Raw genomic sequence first — 15,763 nt, 5'->3', positions numbered from 1 at the left:
CAATTTTTTCCCTAGATTTATCTTTCTCATACAATCTTATTTTACTGACAAATGTCCTTTTATATAGGTTTTCTCAGGAACTGCAGTTAAAAGTACAGAAAGATGCCAGAAACATTTCTTTATCTAAAAAATTCCAGAATAGAAAGAAGGAAAAGGAAAAAGATGATTCTTTAAGTGAAGAAAGAAAAACACTTGTGGTACAGGTAAATTTCATATTTTAATGTGTATTAAATTTTATTTTTATGACATTTTATTTTTGTCTTTTTTTTTTTGGTCTTTTCTAGGGCAGCACCTGCAGCATATGGATGTTCCCAGGCGAGGGGTCAAATCGGAGGTGCAGCCGCCAGCCTACGCCACAGCCACAGCAACACGGGATCCTTAACCCAGTGAGTGAGGCCAGGGATCGAACCCACATCCTCTTGGTTCCTAGTTGGATTCGTTAACCACTGAACGAGGAGACAGGAACTCCCTAATGTGTATTAAATTTAAAATTTAATGTATCTTTCAATTTGAGGTGGGGGGAAATAATGAAGATCTTAAAAGTTTCCTGAGTGTTTAACAAGTTAACTTTTAGCTTAGTTATAAAAATGTATCTTCTGTATAGACATGGCCTGTTTTAAAAATCTTAGCATATCATGCACTGAATGCCTACTGAGTACTAGCCTGTGCAGTAGAGCTTATCAGAAAATTGCAGTCATCTGAGAACATTTAGACATGTGTGTTGCACACAAACACAAGAACACAAACACATACACATGCCATTTTTTTCCTTAAATGATATGAGAGTATCATTTTTAGAATTTTATGCAAAGTAGATTTTTTTTTTTGTCCTTTTAGGGCCGTACCTGTAGCATGTGGAGGTTCCCAGGCTAGGGGTCTAATCGGAGCTGTAGCCGCCGGCCTACGCCAGAGCCACAACAACGTGGGATCCAAGCTGCATCTGTGACCTACACCACAGCTCATGGCAATGCAGGATCCTTAACCCACTGAGCGAGGCCAGGGATCGAGCCTGAAATCTCATGGTTCCTAGTCGGATTTGTTAACCACTGAGCCACGACGGGAACTCCCTGAGTTTAATTTTAATTCCACAGGTGGAATAAGAAAAACAAGGGCACAAGCAGGTGTGATTATCTCTGGAATTCTGCTTTAGTTGATAAGTTCTTTATAGAAAGGCGATTTTTCATCCTCCTCAGATCCTTGATGTTGTTAACTTTTGTCTTCATGGTCAGGATACCAATGCTGATCCCAAAGTTAAGGATTCTAAAGTAATTAAAATAAAAGGGTCAAAAATGGATGGAGAAAAAGTTGAAAAAATCAGTCGAGCTCTGAATGCCAGCTGTCTCCATGACAACGGGGCGAGCCACATCAAAACAGTGCCTTCAACAAGCCTCCGAGATTACAGCAATGGCAGCGTGGACCACACAAGAAATCCAGTCATGGCGATTCCCCCACTGGTACACGGTTTCTCTGCAGTGGCCCCTGCTGTGAATTCTGGAATGGGGACTATCCCAGGAGTTCAGAGTTACAGGTATGAATTAGGAAAATCAGGGCAAAGATATTGTTTAAGGACATATTTGCCAATGGCAAATATTTCTCGAGTCAGCCACATGTGTATTTACTTTCAGGCTTCTCAATGCTATTCATTCTTGTTAGGTTGCTGTTTCAAAAGACTTCCTGGCCCATGTGATGGAAATTATTAGCATTTGATCAAAAAATTTACCTGAGTCCTAAGAAAATTGGGTTGTATTGCTTAAGGTGAAGAGGATCTATAGCCATTTAGTCTAATAACCCAAAAGGAGGTTGTCATAATTAAAGAGATAATGAGATAATGGGTTTTGAGAGTCTGCTGCTGCACAGTGTGGCTATGGGCCTTTGGTACTACACAGAAATTCCTTGGGGGAATTTTGCTGGAAGAAGGTCATTTATTGGAGTTGGAGGCTGGGAGGCACGAGGATAGTGGTAAAGTACAGGATGTTTCCCCAGATCTGTGAACATCTATGTTTAAGAATAGGCAGGAAGTTCCCGTGTGGCACAGCCAGTGAAGAATCTGGTGTTGCCGCAGCTGTGGTGCAGGTTGCAACTGCATCACAAGTTTGATCCCTGATCCAGGATCTTCCATGTGCCACGGGTGTAGCTGAGAAAAAAAAGTAGCACCTGTGGCATGTGGAAGTTCCCAGGCCAGGGATCAAACCTGCACCACAGGTATAACCCCAGCCACAGCCATGATGCCAGATCCTTAACCTGCTGAGCCCTCAGGGAACTCCCAAGAATAGACATTAAATTTTGATTAAACTGCCTGTCATTTGGTGTTGGATTGTATGATTTTATTCTTGAGAAAAAATTACTCCTGGTTCTAACAATTTTTGTTTGTTTGTTTTTGTTGCAGAGTGGATGAAAAAAACAAGAAGTATTGTATTCCATTTGGTAAACCAAATAAACATTCTCCGTCAGGCGGTTATAATATTAATGTGACCACATCGGTAAGTGAGCCGTGTTGAGTGGTAGGAGAGCAAGCATTAGTCATTTCTAACTTTTGTTAATATTAAATATGATAGTGAAGAACTGAGAATTTTATTTGGAGATGTATCATAAAGTAGAAACTTAATTATGTATATATCGTCCCAGACTGTCAAAATCATAAATATGAAAGTCTTAAATTTTTTTTTTTTTTTTTTTTTGTCTTTTTGCCATTTCTTGGGCCGCTCCCGTGGCATATGGAGGTTCCCAGGCTAGGGGTTGAATCAGAGCTATAGCTGCCAGCCTACGTCAGAGCCACAACATCGCGGGATCCGAGCCGAGTCTGCGACCTACACCACAGCTCACGGCAACGCCGGATCGTTAACCCACTGAGCAAGGGCAGGGATCGAACCCGCAACCTCATGGTTCCTAGTCAGATTCATTAACCACTGTGCCACAACTGGAACTCCCGAAAGTCTTAAAATTTAAGTTTGATAAAGTTTAATAAGTCCGGACATTTCAATATAGATGCTATTATTAAAATAACATCTGTTTTAATTTTTTCATTAACTGTAAACTTTTTTTTTTTTTTTTTTGGTCCTTTTAGGGCCAAACCCGCAGCATATGAAGGTTCCCAGGCTAGGGGTTTAATCGGAGCTGTAGCCGCCAGCCTACGCCAGAGCCACAACAACGCGGGATCCAAGCTGCGTCTGCAACGTACACCACAGCTGAAGGCAATGCAGGATCTTTAACCCACTGAGCGAGGCCAGGGATCGAACCCACAACCTCATGGTTCCTAGTCAGATTCGTTTCCACTGTGCCACAACGGGAACTCCAAGTAACTGTAAACCTTCTTAATCTAACTCTTGGTGATCAGTTTTTTTTTAAGAGTAGATGAGAAGATAAATTGTCTTATCTCACTCATATCAGATTTTTGATGAAAGTATTCTATTTATTGGGAGTTCCTGTCGTGGCTCTGTGGTAACAAACCTGACTAGTATCCATGAGGACACAGGTTTGATCCTTGACTTCGCTCAGTGGATTAAGGATCTGACGTTGCCATGAGCTGTGGTGCTGGTCACAGACGCAGCTCGGATCTGATGTTGCTGTGGCTGTGGTGTAGGCTGGCAGCTGCAGCTCCGATTGGACCCCTAGCCTGGCAACCTCCATATGCTGCGGGCCTAAAAAGTAAAAAAAATATATATATATTTATTAATTTAACAAATATTTATTGATTATCTACTATGTGTAAGATGCTGGAGATGACAAAGTCAGTATTTCTCTTCAGGAGCTCACAGTCTAGTAGTGAATCAACCTAAAACGTAGCGTCAGATTGCAGTAGTAGAAGCCTGTCAAGGTTCAGTGGTCTTCTGAAAGTTCAGAGTAGCATTATTATGTTCAACACAGCTGTCAGATGCTTCTTTAAAATTTTTTTTAATTTTAAATTTGAAGTATAGCGGATTTACAATATTGTGTTAATTTCTCTTATACAAGAAAGTTGTTCAGTTATACACACACACACATACATACATACGTGTGTGTGTATATATGTATTCTTTTTCATATTGTTTTCCATTATGATTTATTACAGGACAGTGAATATTGTTCCCTGTGCTGTACAGTAGGACTTTCTTGTTCATCTGTCTTAAATATAGTAGTTTGTGTCTACTGATCACAAACTCCTAATTTATATACCTCCCTCCTTTCTCATCTGGTATCCGTACATTTGTTTTTTATGTCTATGAGTCTGTTTTGTAAATAAGTCCATTTGTATCATATTTTATATGCCATGTATAAGTGATATCGTGATATATGTCTTTTTCTTTCTGACATACTTAGTATGATAATCTCTAGGTCCATTCATGTTGCTGCAAATGGCATTATTTTATTCTTTTTTTATGGTTAGTATGATAATCTCTAGGTCCATTCATGTTGCTGCAAATGGCATTATTTTATTCTTTTTTTATGGCTGAGCAATATTCCATTATATATATGTATGTATGTATATATATATCTCACATCTTCTTTATCCATTCATCTGTTGATGGACATTTAGATTGCTTCCATGTCTTGGCTATTGTAAATAATGTTGCTATGAACATTGAGGTGCATGTATCTTCTTGAGTTAGAGTTTTCTTCCAGTATGTGCCTAGGAGTGGGATTGCTGGATCATATGGCAACTCTATTTTTGTTGTTTTAAGGAAACTCCATACTGTTTTCCATAGTGGCTGCACCAACTTATATTCCCACCAACAGTGTAGGAGAGTTCCCTTTTCTCCACACCCTCTCTAGTATTTGTTATTTGTAGACTTTCTAATGATGGCCATTCTGACCATTGTGAGGGCATGACTCGTAGTTTTCATTTGCATTTCTTTAATTAATGATGTTGAGCATCTTTTCATGTGTCTATTGGCCATCTGTATGTCTTTGGAGAAATGCCTTGGGTCTTCTATTTTTTGATTGGGCTGTGTTTTTGTTGTTGTCATTGTTGTTGAGTTGTAGGAACTGTTTGTATATTTTGGAAATCAAGCCCTTATTGTTTGCATTGTCTACAGATATTTCCCCAGGTCAGTAGGTTGTCTTTTTGTTTTGTTTATGATTTCCTTTGCTGTGCAAAAGCTTCTAAGTTTGGTTAGGTCCTGTTTGTTTATTTTTGTTTTTATTTCCACAGAATGCTTCCTTTTAAAGTTAGGTCAAATCATCATCCTTCTTCCATTCAAAATCCTCCATTGGAATTCCCATCATGGTGCAGCAGAAAGGACTCCGACTAGGAAGCATGAGGTTGCAGGTTCAATCCCTGGCCTCAATCAGTGGGTTAAGGATCTGGCGTTGCCATGAGCTGTGGTGTAGGCCGGCAGCTGCAGCTCCGATTGGACCCCTAGCCTGGAAACCTCCACATGCCATAGGTGTGGCCCTAAAAAGCAAAAAACAAACAAAACAAAACCCTCCATTGGTTTCTTATCTCCAAGTTAAGAGCACAGTGTTTCAGGGCCTGTTAGTCCCTGAAGGACTCACCCCATCTGTCTCTCTCACCCTTGGTTACTCTCATTTTTGATCACTCTATTCCAACCACATCCATCTCCTGGTTCTTCTTGGAACATGGCCAGACATATTTCCACTTTTGGGTTTTTGCATTTGCTATTTCCTCAGTTTTAGAACATTCTTTCCCAAAATAATCCAAAGAATTTGCTTTTTCTCCTCTTTGGCTTACAGGAAACCTTATTGTGAGGTCTTCCCAAATATTTATAACTCACTTTGTCTCCCATTATTTTCTCCCCTCTCCTTGCTTAATTTTTTCCCCTTGCTTTAGCTGAAATCATCTCGATTCTCTTATCTATATACTGTCTCTCTCTGCCCCCACTGCCCCACCAGGATGTAAACTTCTAAGGCAGAGACTTGTGCTTTGTTTGTTTTCCTCTTTGCTCCGTCTACATCCAGAACAGTCTCTAGTGCACTGACGCTGCTTACGAAATGTGGTGAATGGATTCTTCTGCCAGGGAAGGGGAGGCGTGGATGCACTCCCAAAGGAGTCTTTTTCTCATGGAATTCCTTCTCTACTTCTCTCATTATCCTCAGAGCTGAAAAAAATAGAGCCTTCTTTTTATATTTCTTTTCATATCTCTTATGATTTAGACATGGCATTTGCTTTTCTTTTAAATTATTTTTAACCTCTATTTTCTGTACCCATAATACTTTCTTTTTTGGTATCCCCTACCAATTTATTTGTGGATATTTTTGTGTTTTACTTTCCTGGTCTGCTTTGGAAGATTTTTTTTTTTTTTTTTTTTTTTGTCTTTTAAGGGCTGCACCCGAGGCATATGGAGGTTCCCAGGCTAGGGGTCGAATGGGAGCTGTAGCCACCGGCCTACACCACAGCTCACAGAAACACCTGATCCTTAACCCACTGAGCAAGGCCAGGGATCGAACCCGAAACCTCATGGTTGCTAGTTGGATTCGTTAACCACTGAGCCACGATGGGAACTCCTGGAAGATGATTTTGATTGCAGTCTTTTCACAGCTGGCTTAGGACCATTTTGCTAGAGTTGCCATCACCCTTCTTTCAGGTACTGCGTAATCAACGATGGCTGATAATTTTAGGTCTTATTTCTGTTTATCCTTCTTTGGAACAGACAATTAAGAAAGAAGGTAAAGATTAGTGGGGAAAAGACCCACAGGAGCCTTTTTGTAATGAAAATTAACAGAGGTAGAGCTAAGCCTAAACTTTCTTCAACTTCTAGGGGGAGTATCAGTGCAGCTCTCCCACGCTTTATGCCCTGATTCTGAGATGTGAATATATATTATTATAAACATCTCTTGTGTATTTTGCTTGTCACCTTTTGAGTATATAAATCTAGTAGTTTGGACTCATTTTATTTTTTTGTACTTGCAGATTTTTTTTTTTTTTTTTGTCTTTTGTCTTTTTGTCTTTTGTTGTTGTTGTTGTTGCTATTTCTTGGGCCGCTCCCGCGGCATATGGAGGTTCCCAGGCTAGGGGTCGAATCGGAGCTGTAGCCACCGGCCTACGCCAGAGCCACAGCAACTCGGGATCCGAGCCGCGTCTGCGACCTACACCACAGCTCACGGCAACGCCGGATCGTTAACCCTCTGCGCAAGGGCAGGGACCGAACCCGTAACCTCATGGTTCCTAGTCGGATTCGTTAACCACTGCACCACGACGGGAACTCCGCAGATTTTTTTTTTTAAACTAATTTTGTTTTATAGCTGATTTGAACCAAGAGCCTTAGCGCTCATTCTACAGGACTTCTGAAGACTTTCTGGGAGGCAGATTTGTGCAATTCATGGAATATTAAACGCGAGGCCTCCAGAACCTCAGTGGCTTAACATTGGCATTATATATCTTCATGTGTACATGTCAGTATACACACATATATGTGTATATACATGGACATACCTATGATTTCATTATACAAGTGTGGTGTTTTTTTCCTTTTAGCCAATCACATAATCTCTGTATCATCTGTTTTGAAAATGTGGAAAAGAATATAGAGTTTCTGCGATTCTCAAATGAAACCTTGGAAAAATGTCCGATTGACAAAGGTGCAGAATTGAAGTGCTCCTGTTTTCCCTCTTTATTATTTTTTCAGACGTTATCAAATACGAAGTGATAGTATTACAAAAGAATAGGAAAAGAATGACATTATAATCTTTTACTTAATCAACTGTATTTATAGGAAGATAGTACCATTTACTAACTCTGAGGCGCAAGATGAGGACAAATATTTAAAAATGAGTGAGGAGATTATTACTGGGAAAGCAAAAATCAAGCCAGGAGATGTGATATACACAAGACAAGAGGGTCTTCTCAGGATTTTGGTGACGATACCAAGGATGTGCTGAAAAGCCCAGCAAGTGTCATAAGGCCCGACCTTGCAGGCTGAAGGGTCTTGATGCCCAGGATTGATGCCCATCTCTCAAACCTTCACTGCTTGCCAGCGCCTACTGAGGGCTGGCAGGTGGGGGACGAGAAACTCACAGCCACCAAGCAAACCACTCGTTGGCAATGTTAAGAAATCCAGTGAGGAAGAGGTTTGAAATAATTGGGTGAGATTGTTTTGTATGTTATTAATGTTCTTCAAAGGTTGACTTTTTCTAGTTTTCAATCCCATGCATTTTAGGCTATGAACGAAGTAGTTACAGAAGAGCGCAAGCTCATGTAGAAGCTAATTCATTTGTGTTAACCATTCTGATGCTGTCAGGTTGCTAGTGAAAAGAGCCTACTTCAGGCGAATAAGAAAAGAAGGGAATTCTCGAAGACAGATGTCCGTTTGCCTGAACTAAACTACAATCATCTTCCTGAACTAAAAGCCTTGGAAGGCATTGGTATGTTCGTTATGCTTTTACTTTTTCAGCCCTTTTTTTTTAATATTATTTAAAATGTATATTAAATAAACTACCAGAATATGAAAAATAAACATGTATAGTAACTTTACATATTTAAGTATGTGAATATGTACAGGCTTATGTACCCTAACTATATACCAAAGGACAGATACAAAATGTGGAAAACTAACAAAAATGTCTAATTTTCTCACTGTGTTCATGGTTATTTTTGTCTAGCTCGAAATTCCAGGTTGATAAGAAAAGAGAACAAAAATCTTTTAGAATCTCGAATTCCTTCTCTGGCCACTATTGACTGGCACACTCCGGGTATCGCATTACATCAGGTACAGAAACACTCGTATGTCCCTAGGGTCTCTCTCATACTTCCCATATAAGTGTCTTAGGGAGAGCTTGCTGTTAAGGATTGGGCAGGTTTACCAGCGGGATCTACAAAATTTTGCTTGTTAAACTTTGTCTTCTGGTTCATTGCATTGAATACCTTTTTTTTGCATATATATGTAATTACATAAACATTTCCTAGCTTACAGTAATCGACAAAGTCAGAGAGTAAGATGAAGCCCTTACTTCATCTTCTGCTGTGTCAGCAGCTTGAGCTATGACTAGTTAGTTCTAATCATCTGCTATTTGAATGAGAATTGGGATTTGGGGGGAGAAGGACTCTTACTGAGAATCTGTAATGCCCAACTATTAACTTGTAGGTATTGGGATCTCCCCTGTCAAACGATTCAGAGGCTGATTTACCTCGGGTGGAACACCAGCACTGACCGTCATTTGGGTAGGTCTGGTTTCTCACACGTGAAGCCATGTAACGTCTTACGAGGAATGTTTTGTAGCTTGCCGAAGCTATAGATTCTGCAGCTGAAACATTTTCCAATGATTGACAGCATGAGAATTCCTGATAGAGAAAGAGTTATACTACTTAAAAAAAGCAGTAGTAGCATTTGTCTCTGGGATTTTTTTTTTTTTTTTTTTTTTTTTTTGTAGTGCTTACATCTCTTGCTTTCAGACTGATCCCCTGTGTTTTGTTGGATACAGCAATGTGAATTTAGGATGACAAGTGCTATGGAGGATATATATGTATTCCCCCTTATCAGTTGTTTGCTTTTGGGGCTCATAAAGCAAAAAAGATTAAATGGCTCAGTGGTTAATGAACCTGAGTAACATCCATGAGGATGCAGGTTTGATCTCTGGCCTCAGTCAGTGGGTTAAGGATCCTGCGTTGCTGTGGCTGTGGTGTAGGCCAGCAGCTATAGCTCTGAGTGGACCCCTCGCCTGGGAACCTCCATGTGCTGCAGGTGTGGCCCTAAAAAGCAAAAAAATTAAGAATAAAAAATGATTGCTTGGTAATCTTTTCCCTAATAGAGAGGTATCAGGTCTATACTAAATAACTGTCTTTCTTTTAAATATAACTTTTTAGTCCTAAAAACTAAAAATCAGACCTTTTAAGGTGATAACTTGCTATTTGATTTCAGACAAGTCATTCAAAACTTAATATCTCTAATGGTGTGAAATGGGTTGATGATAAAATACCACGTTCTACAACTGTGTTGTAGAAATTAATCTGGTAACTTCCACAAATCACTTTTTATTTTATTTTATTTTATTTTATTTTATTTTATTTTATTTTATTTTATTTTATTTGTTCTTTTTATTGCCCCACCTTCAGCATATGGAAGTTCCTGGGCTAGGGAACTAACCATATGTAGCTGCAGCTCCAGGCCTACGCCATAGCCACAACCACAGCCATAGCCACAGCAACACGGGATCCGAGCCACATCTGTGACCTGTGCTGCAGCCTGTGGCAACGCTGGGCCCTTAACCCAATGAGTGAGTCCAGGGACCGAACCCACATCTTCACAGAGAGTAGGTTGGGTTTTTAACTTGCTGAGCCACAATGGGAACTCCCCACAAAGCACTTTGAATATCTGTGACATCAAATGTGAATTTACTGTGAAGTAAACACATCTTGAGTTTTAGTTTCTCATTTTCACAGGTCCCTTCCAAGACCTACTAGAAGTCATTGCAATGCATTTGTTATACATACTGTATAAACTGAAAGCTCTATAAATCTTGGGCCTATTTTGTCAAAATTGGTCATTATTTACCTAAAAGGAGATATTGTGCTACATTCAATAGTTTTGGTGGGTAATTATCCTGAAGATTGTCTTTAAAATCTTGTTTTTGATACATATGATCTAAAGTTTTCATAGACCACATATACCAGTATAATCAGTATATGCAATGTGAGAAAGCAAATGAGGTAGAAATCAGTTTCTAGAAGATTGTGTGTAAACTCCTTGGTGACGTATATCCCCCTTTGCTTTTAGATGCTGCTCTTGCACTTGAGGCGACATCCTTTTGCAGTGAAAGCGCAGACATCCTAGAAGAGCTTCGTGGTTTTGAACATTGACTTCTGAGCTGCCTGCATTTTTCTTAAGGCCTCACAGAAGATGACAAAGACTTCCAAGTGTTTCAAAGGAAGATCGAACAACTGTCCCTTCCCACCATTAGCCCATCACCTTTCAAGTCCACTGATGCCTTTCCAGCATATATCCAGTGAAAGCATAGTGATAGGGTTCTTGTTACAGGAATGTGTATTTACTATTAGTAGATTGTGTATCTAAAGTGAGTAAAAAAAGGGGGGGAAAAGAGAAGCATTTAAAAGGTCATGATACTTAATGCATCGAACCTTGTGAGTTATCTGTGTAAATGTGTGTATTTATTTGGGGGTGGGTTTGGTGGAGGTGGGGGATGCACACTAGGATCAGTTGAAGAAAAAAAAAAAACAGCTAGGATCAGTAAGAGAAAATGTTTCCTTTACCCTAACTTATCCATAAAACACATTTAAAAATCTTGCTTGTTTCTAGCCTTTAAGGAGAAATGTAACTGCTCTCTGTGAATAGATGTATATCTTTGGTCGTGATTATCCTTGATGTTTGATCAGTGTTACTGTGCAAATCTGGCCTCTCTGCCAAAATTCTAAGACCCACACAAATGCAAAGTTCACAAAGAAACCCTTTCTCTCTCACGACCTGGTATGACTCTGGCATTGGACAGTCCTCTGTTTTTTAAGGTTCTGGTGCTCATGTTTCTGTGTGTAGGAACATGATTGGAGCGATAGTGGTGAAGGAGAATTTTATAAGTCTACCGTGGAGATGAGTACTGTGCTTCTTTCTCATTGGGGGGGGGAAATTGAAAACTAGGTGGTGGAAGCAGGGTTACCCATTGGCCAGGGCTGATTGCTTCTCTCTGGGCCACTGGCTCTGGAACGGCCCAGCTGGAGGGGCTCTGGGGAGGGCTGTCCACTATTAGGATGTCACTCTTGTCCCCCCGATAATTTGAAGGAGACAGTAGACATAACCCAGAGATGTCCCCGTCTCCTTGCTTCCCCAAACCCTCTGGTCTTCCCCAAAGCTGTTCACTAGGGTGCTTCCCCACAGCCCACACGACGTCTTTTCTAACGCACTGGTCCCCAACTTTCAGGTGGAAGAGTTAAACCAGTTGGATTCCAAGCTCTTGGCTTCTGGATTTTGCATTTATTATTTTAGAGAGGTTGTTAAGGGGACATGAATTTGTGTGGATGTTTTTTGCCCTAACTAATTAACAATGTATTATTTTTTTCCAAAAGGCATTGACTAGAACTTAATGGAAAAACTTAATAGCACTTTTCTCTCTTACTCTAAGGAGCTGAGTATTGAAATTCTGACCTTAGACACTTGGGCTTCAAAAGAGTTGGACATCCCAGAGGAGGCAAAATAAGGGACTTCGATGTAGTGTCTACAGGTGATTCAACTAAAATTTGGTCTTGATTTTGAAGCTGTATCGTTAACCTCTGGCCAGGTGTTTGACTAGATTGGCATGGTAACATGCTGAACAAAATTGGTGTGTATAAGTATTAACAGGCTTCACATTAAAATATTATTATTTTATTTTGACTTTGGAAAATATTTCCAACAGACTCTATAGCATGGAACGCAGATAATACTTAAAAGCCAAGTGTTTCTTGACGTTATTTCAATGTTATTTAAAGATCAGTGTGAAAATAGCACCTCGATGTTGGAGGGTCTCAGATCAGTTACCTTTTCATGTCTCTCTTTGCTTTTGGTATTTTTTTGTTTATTAGAACATTTTGTGAACCTTAGAATTAAAAAACTAAAAAATATTTACTACAGTCTAAGTTGAGACTTGGGGATCGTATCTGGTTAGAACGTTGGCAGAACTTAAAAAAGATCTTGCAAATTGGGGCCATAGATAACTGAACCAGAATAATCCCTTTTTTTCAGTTTAAGGTACTTTGTCTCACTTTACAAGGATACGATTAAGCCACTAACTAATAGGAAAGTTGTGTACGTACTGGTGGGAGGAAATGGGCTTGCTGCGTGTATATATGTTTTAAAATGAATAAATGTTATATCTTACTGAGCTCCAAATATGGTTTGTATTTGCATTTATTTAATTAAGAGACCATGAATCATATATACAACATTGTGTCATTTTGACAAATGTTTGAAATAATCTGTTAATTCTCTTTTCAAAATTTTATTTTATTTTATTTTATTTATTTTTGTCTTTTTGCCATTTCTTGGGCCCCTTCCGCAGCACATGGAGGTTCCCAGGCTAGGGGTCCAATCCGAGCTATAGCTGCCGGCCTACACCAGAGCCAGGGCAACGCGGGATCCAAGTCACATCTGCAGCCTACACCATAGCTCACAGCAACGCCAGATCCTTAACCCACTGAGCAAGTGCAGGGATCGAACCCGCAACCCCATGGTTCCTAGTCAGATTCGTTAACCATCGAGCCATGACAGGAATTCCTCTTTTCGAAATTTTAGGTATGGGGGTGGCAGCTTAATGTTCTGTGGAGCCAGTGACATAAACAGCCTAGTCCTAAAGTTCTATCTTGTACAGACTACCTGGTAAAAGCTGTGATAGACGCAGGCGTAGAACCTGATTCTCTCAACTGAGAGTCCCTTGCTTGCCTAGAATAACTGACCTCCTATAGAAACAGGAACATAGAAGCTCTGTTTTTTTAGGTGACTCTCACTTTTGGTTCCTTCATCTTAGTTGTGCTACAACATAAAGCTGGATCTGTACAAAGTTATGGGTCAGCGTTCTCGTTGTGGTTAAGTAGGCTAAGGACCCAGTGTTGTCTCCGTGAGGATGTGGGTTTGATCCCTGGCTGTAATCAGTGGATTAAGGATTTGGCGTTGCTATGGCTGTGGTGCAGGCTGTAGCTGCAGCTCCACATTGACCCCTAGCCTAGGAACTTCCATATGTCACAGGTATGTCTTTAAAAAGACAAGAAAAATTATGGGTAAGACTAGACTGAGAAATGTGATTGACCTGTTTTCTGAGGCCTCCTCTATATAGCTGAACCATTGGCAGGAATTAGAAACATTGACATCGCCACTCCCAAGGTTTTAAGCCTAGTCCTAGAGAATTGGACTAAATGGATTTTTCTCTATTTTGTGTTGTGTTTTGGCATTAGAAATGGGCCCTTAACCCTCTTCTAGGTGAATGAAAAATTATGTCTTCATATTGTCTTTTTTGGGAGGCCATGCTTGAGGCATGTGGAAGTTCCTGGGTCAGGGATTGAACCCACACCACAGCCATGACCTGAGCTGCTGTAGTGACAGCGCCCAATCCTTAACCTGCTGTGCCACAAGGGAACTCCTTACATGGCTTTCTAAAGGGTCTTATTTTCTCTCTTTATAGCTACAGACATGAAATAACTTGAAAATGTAATTACCATACCACTGATCTGTTTCGTAACATGTCTTATGAGATGTGTCTCATCACAAACCACTTGTCATCACTGGCAAGTAACTTGTGATTTAGAGCTTTGTGTTTGTAGGTGTTTGTGGATATTTGATATTGACTGTATTATATACTGAGAAACTGAAAACAAACACCCCTTCACAAAATGTCATTTTCCTTTGCTTTCAGTGAAATTTCTTTCCCCCCATTGCACAGCCTTACCTAACCCCTCCTGGTTCTGCTTTGCCCTGCATCTCCTGCAAAAGTAAGGACAGTTCAAGCAACATTTTGGAAACTGTATTGTTGGTTAACATGAATTAAATAAGGAGTCAGGGAAGTGAAACCAAAATATCTCAATTCAGCATGTTTTCCTATCCCTACACTAGGGTAGGATCCCCTACCACTCAGGAGAACAGGTTTTTTTTTTTTTAATGTCAGTTTATCACCATTTAGCTATCTTCATGCCTCTAGATTTGAAAGCGCTCTGCATTAACCTTGCTGCTAGATTTAAAATCATCCCTCCATCCCATGACAACTGCGTTTCCATTGGTTACTTCCCTCCTGAACTTGCCTTTAGTCTTCTTCCTTGGATCAGCACTTCTTTGATTATATGTATACCTACCTACCTGTCTGTCTCCCCTATTATATGTATGTGTGTGTATAAATAAAATTTGTATATTTATATCATGTTTATACAATATATATTTTATATATAGTATATTATGTAATATATATTGGGCCATACCTGAGTCATATGGAAGTGCCTGGGCCAGGGATCAAACCTCTGCCACAGCTGTAACCAGAGCCACAGCAGTGACAATGCCAGATCCTTAACCCACTGAGCCACCAGGGAACTCCCACTATGTATTTTTTAAGTAAAAAAGCTGTTGATTAAAGTGCTCTTAGACCCTCCAGAAGAGGCTTGGCCAGGTTCTGAAGGTACTGAAAATACCCAGTGTCACTGCCCCCATGAAATTTCTGTGTCTCTAAAGATCAGGATCCACATCTTATTTATCTTTTTCTGTTCCACACCGTCTAGCGCTGTGATTTCTATGTGTCGATAGTAATAACCTTATGAAGGTAGGACTTTTAGTCATGTTTTATGGGCAAGGTATATATAGGCTTAGAAAGCTTAAGAAATTTACTCGATGTCACTCACAATAAATGCTGGAGCCAGAGGTGTTTGTTAAAATACACCGGTCATGGTTACTTAGATCTGGAATCAAGTTTGTTTGTTTAGATGATGTAAATGTTGGGAGCTTAGACCCCTGGAGCTACATGCATCCTCATCCATTTACAGAGGAGGAACTGCATTTCCCTGGCCATAAACAGAACTTCACTTTAATTAAGCCAGATTTGGATACAGCTCACCTTGAATCAAGCATTATAACCAAGGAAATGGTATGATCTGATCAGCTTGGGGCTCTGTAAATCCCTTTGTCTGCAGTAATCTAAGAGCAAAAGGAAATAGGTTTGTACCAATTGGTTGAGGTTAATGACAGCCTCCTCTGGACACACACAGCTTCCATGTAGCGGGGGAGACATACATGGAACGAATGCTGAAGAAATTATCACAGTGCTCCCCAGAGATGGACGTTTTGAAGCTGGAAAATTACAGTTTTGGACCGATTCTACCAAATTGTCCTCCCCAAATGCCATAGCAATTTACATTCTCACCAAGCCTATG

The 15,763-nt window shown here is 40.0% G+C and overlaps 1 protein-coding gene across 2 annotated transcripts in view; it reads left to right on the top strand.

Annotated features, from left to right (window-relative positions):
* CDKL2 (cyclin dependent kinase like 2) overlaps positions 1-12,749 on the top strand; it is a 29,755-nt gene extending 17,006 nt beyond the window's left edge. For both annotated transcript variants that reach the window (XM_021101448.1, XM_021101447.1), the window contains 7 exons: positions 68-203; positions 1,230-1,528; positions 2,387-2,480; positions 8,175-8,298; positions 8,536-8,642; positions 9,018-9,094; positions 10,647-12,749. In XM_021101448.1, coding sequence (XP_020957107.1) covers positions 68-203; positions 1,230-1,528; positions 2,387-2,480; positions 8,175-8,298; positions 8,536-8,642; positions 9,018-9,083 — 826 coding nt within the window. In that variant the 3' untranslated portion in view covers positions 9,084-9,094; positions 10,647-12,749. The remainder of the gene's footprint in view (positions 1-67; positions 204-1,229; positions 1,529-2,386; positions 2,481-8,174; positions 8,299-8,535; positions 8,643-9,017; positions 9,095-10,646) is intronic.

The sequence above is a fragment of the Sus scrofa genome, chromosome 8, assembly GCF_000003025.6.
Source record: "Sus scrofa isolate TJ Tabasco breed Duroc chromosome 8, Sscrofa11.1, whole genome shotgun sequence".
NCBI lineage: Eukaryota > Metazoa > Chordata > Mammalia > Artiodactyla > Suidae > Sus > Sus scrofa.
The sequence above is the reverse complement of the archived record's forward strand: the minus strand, read 5'-3'. Positions and strand labels throughout refer to the sequence as shown.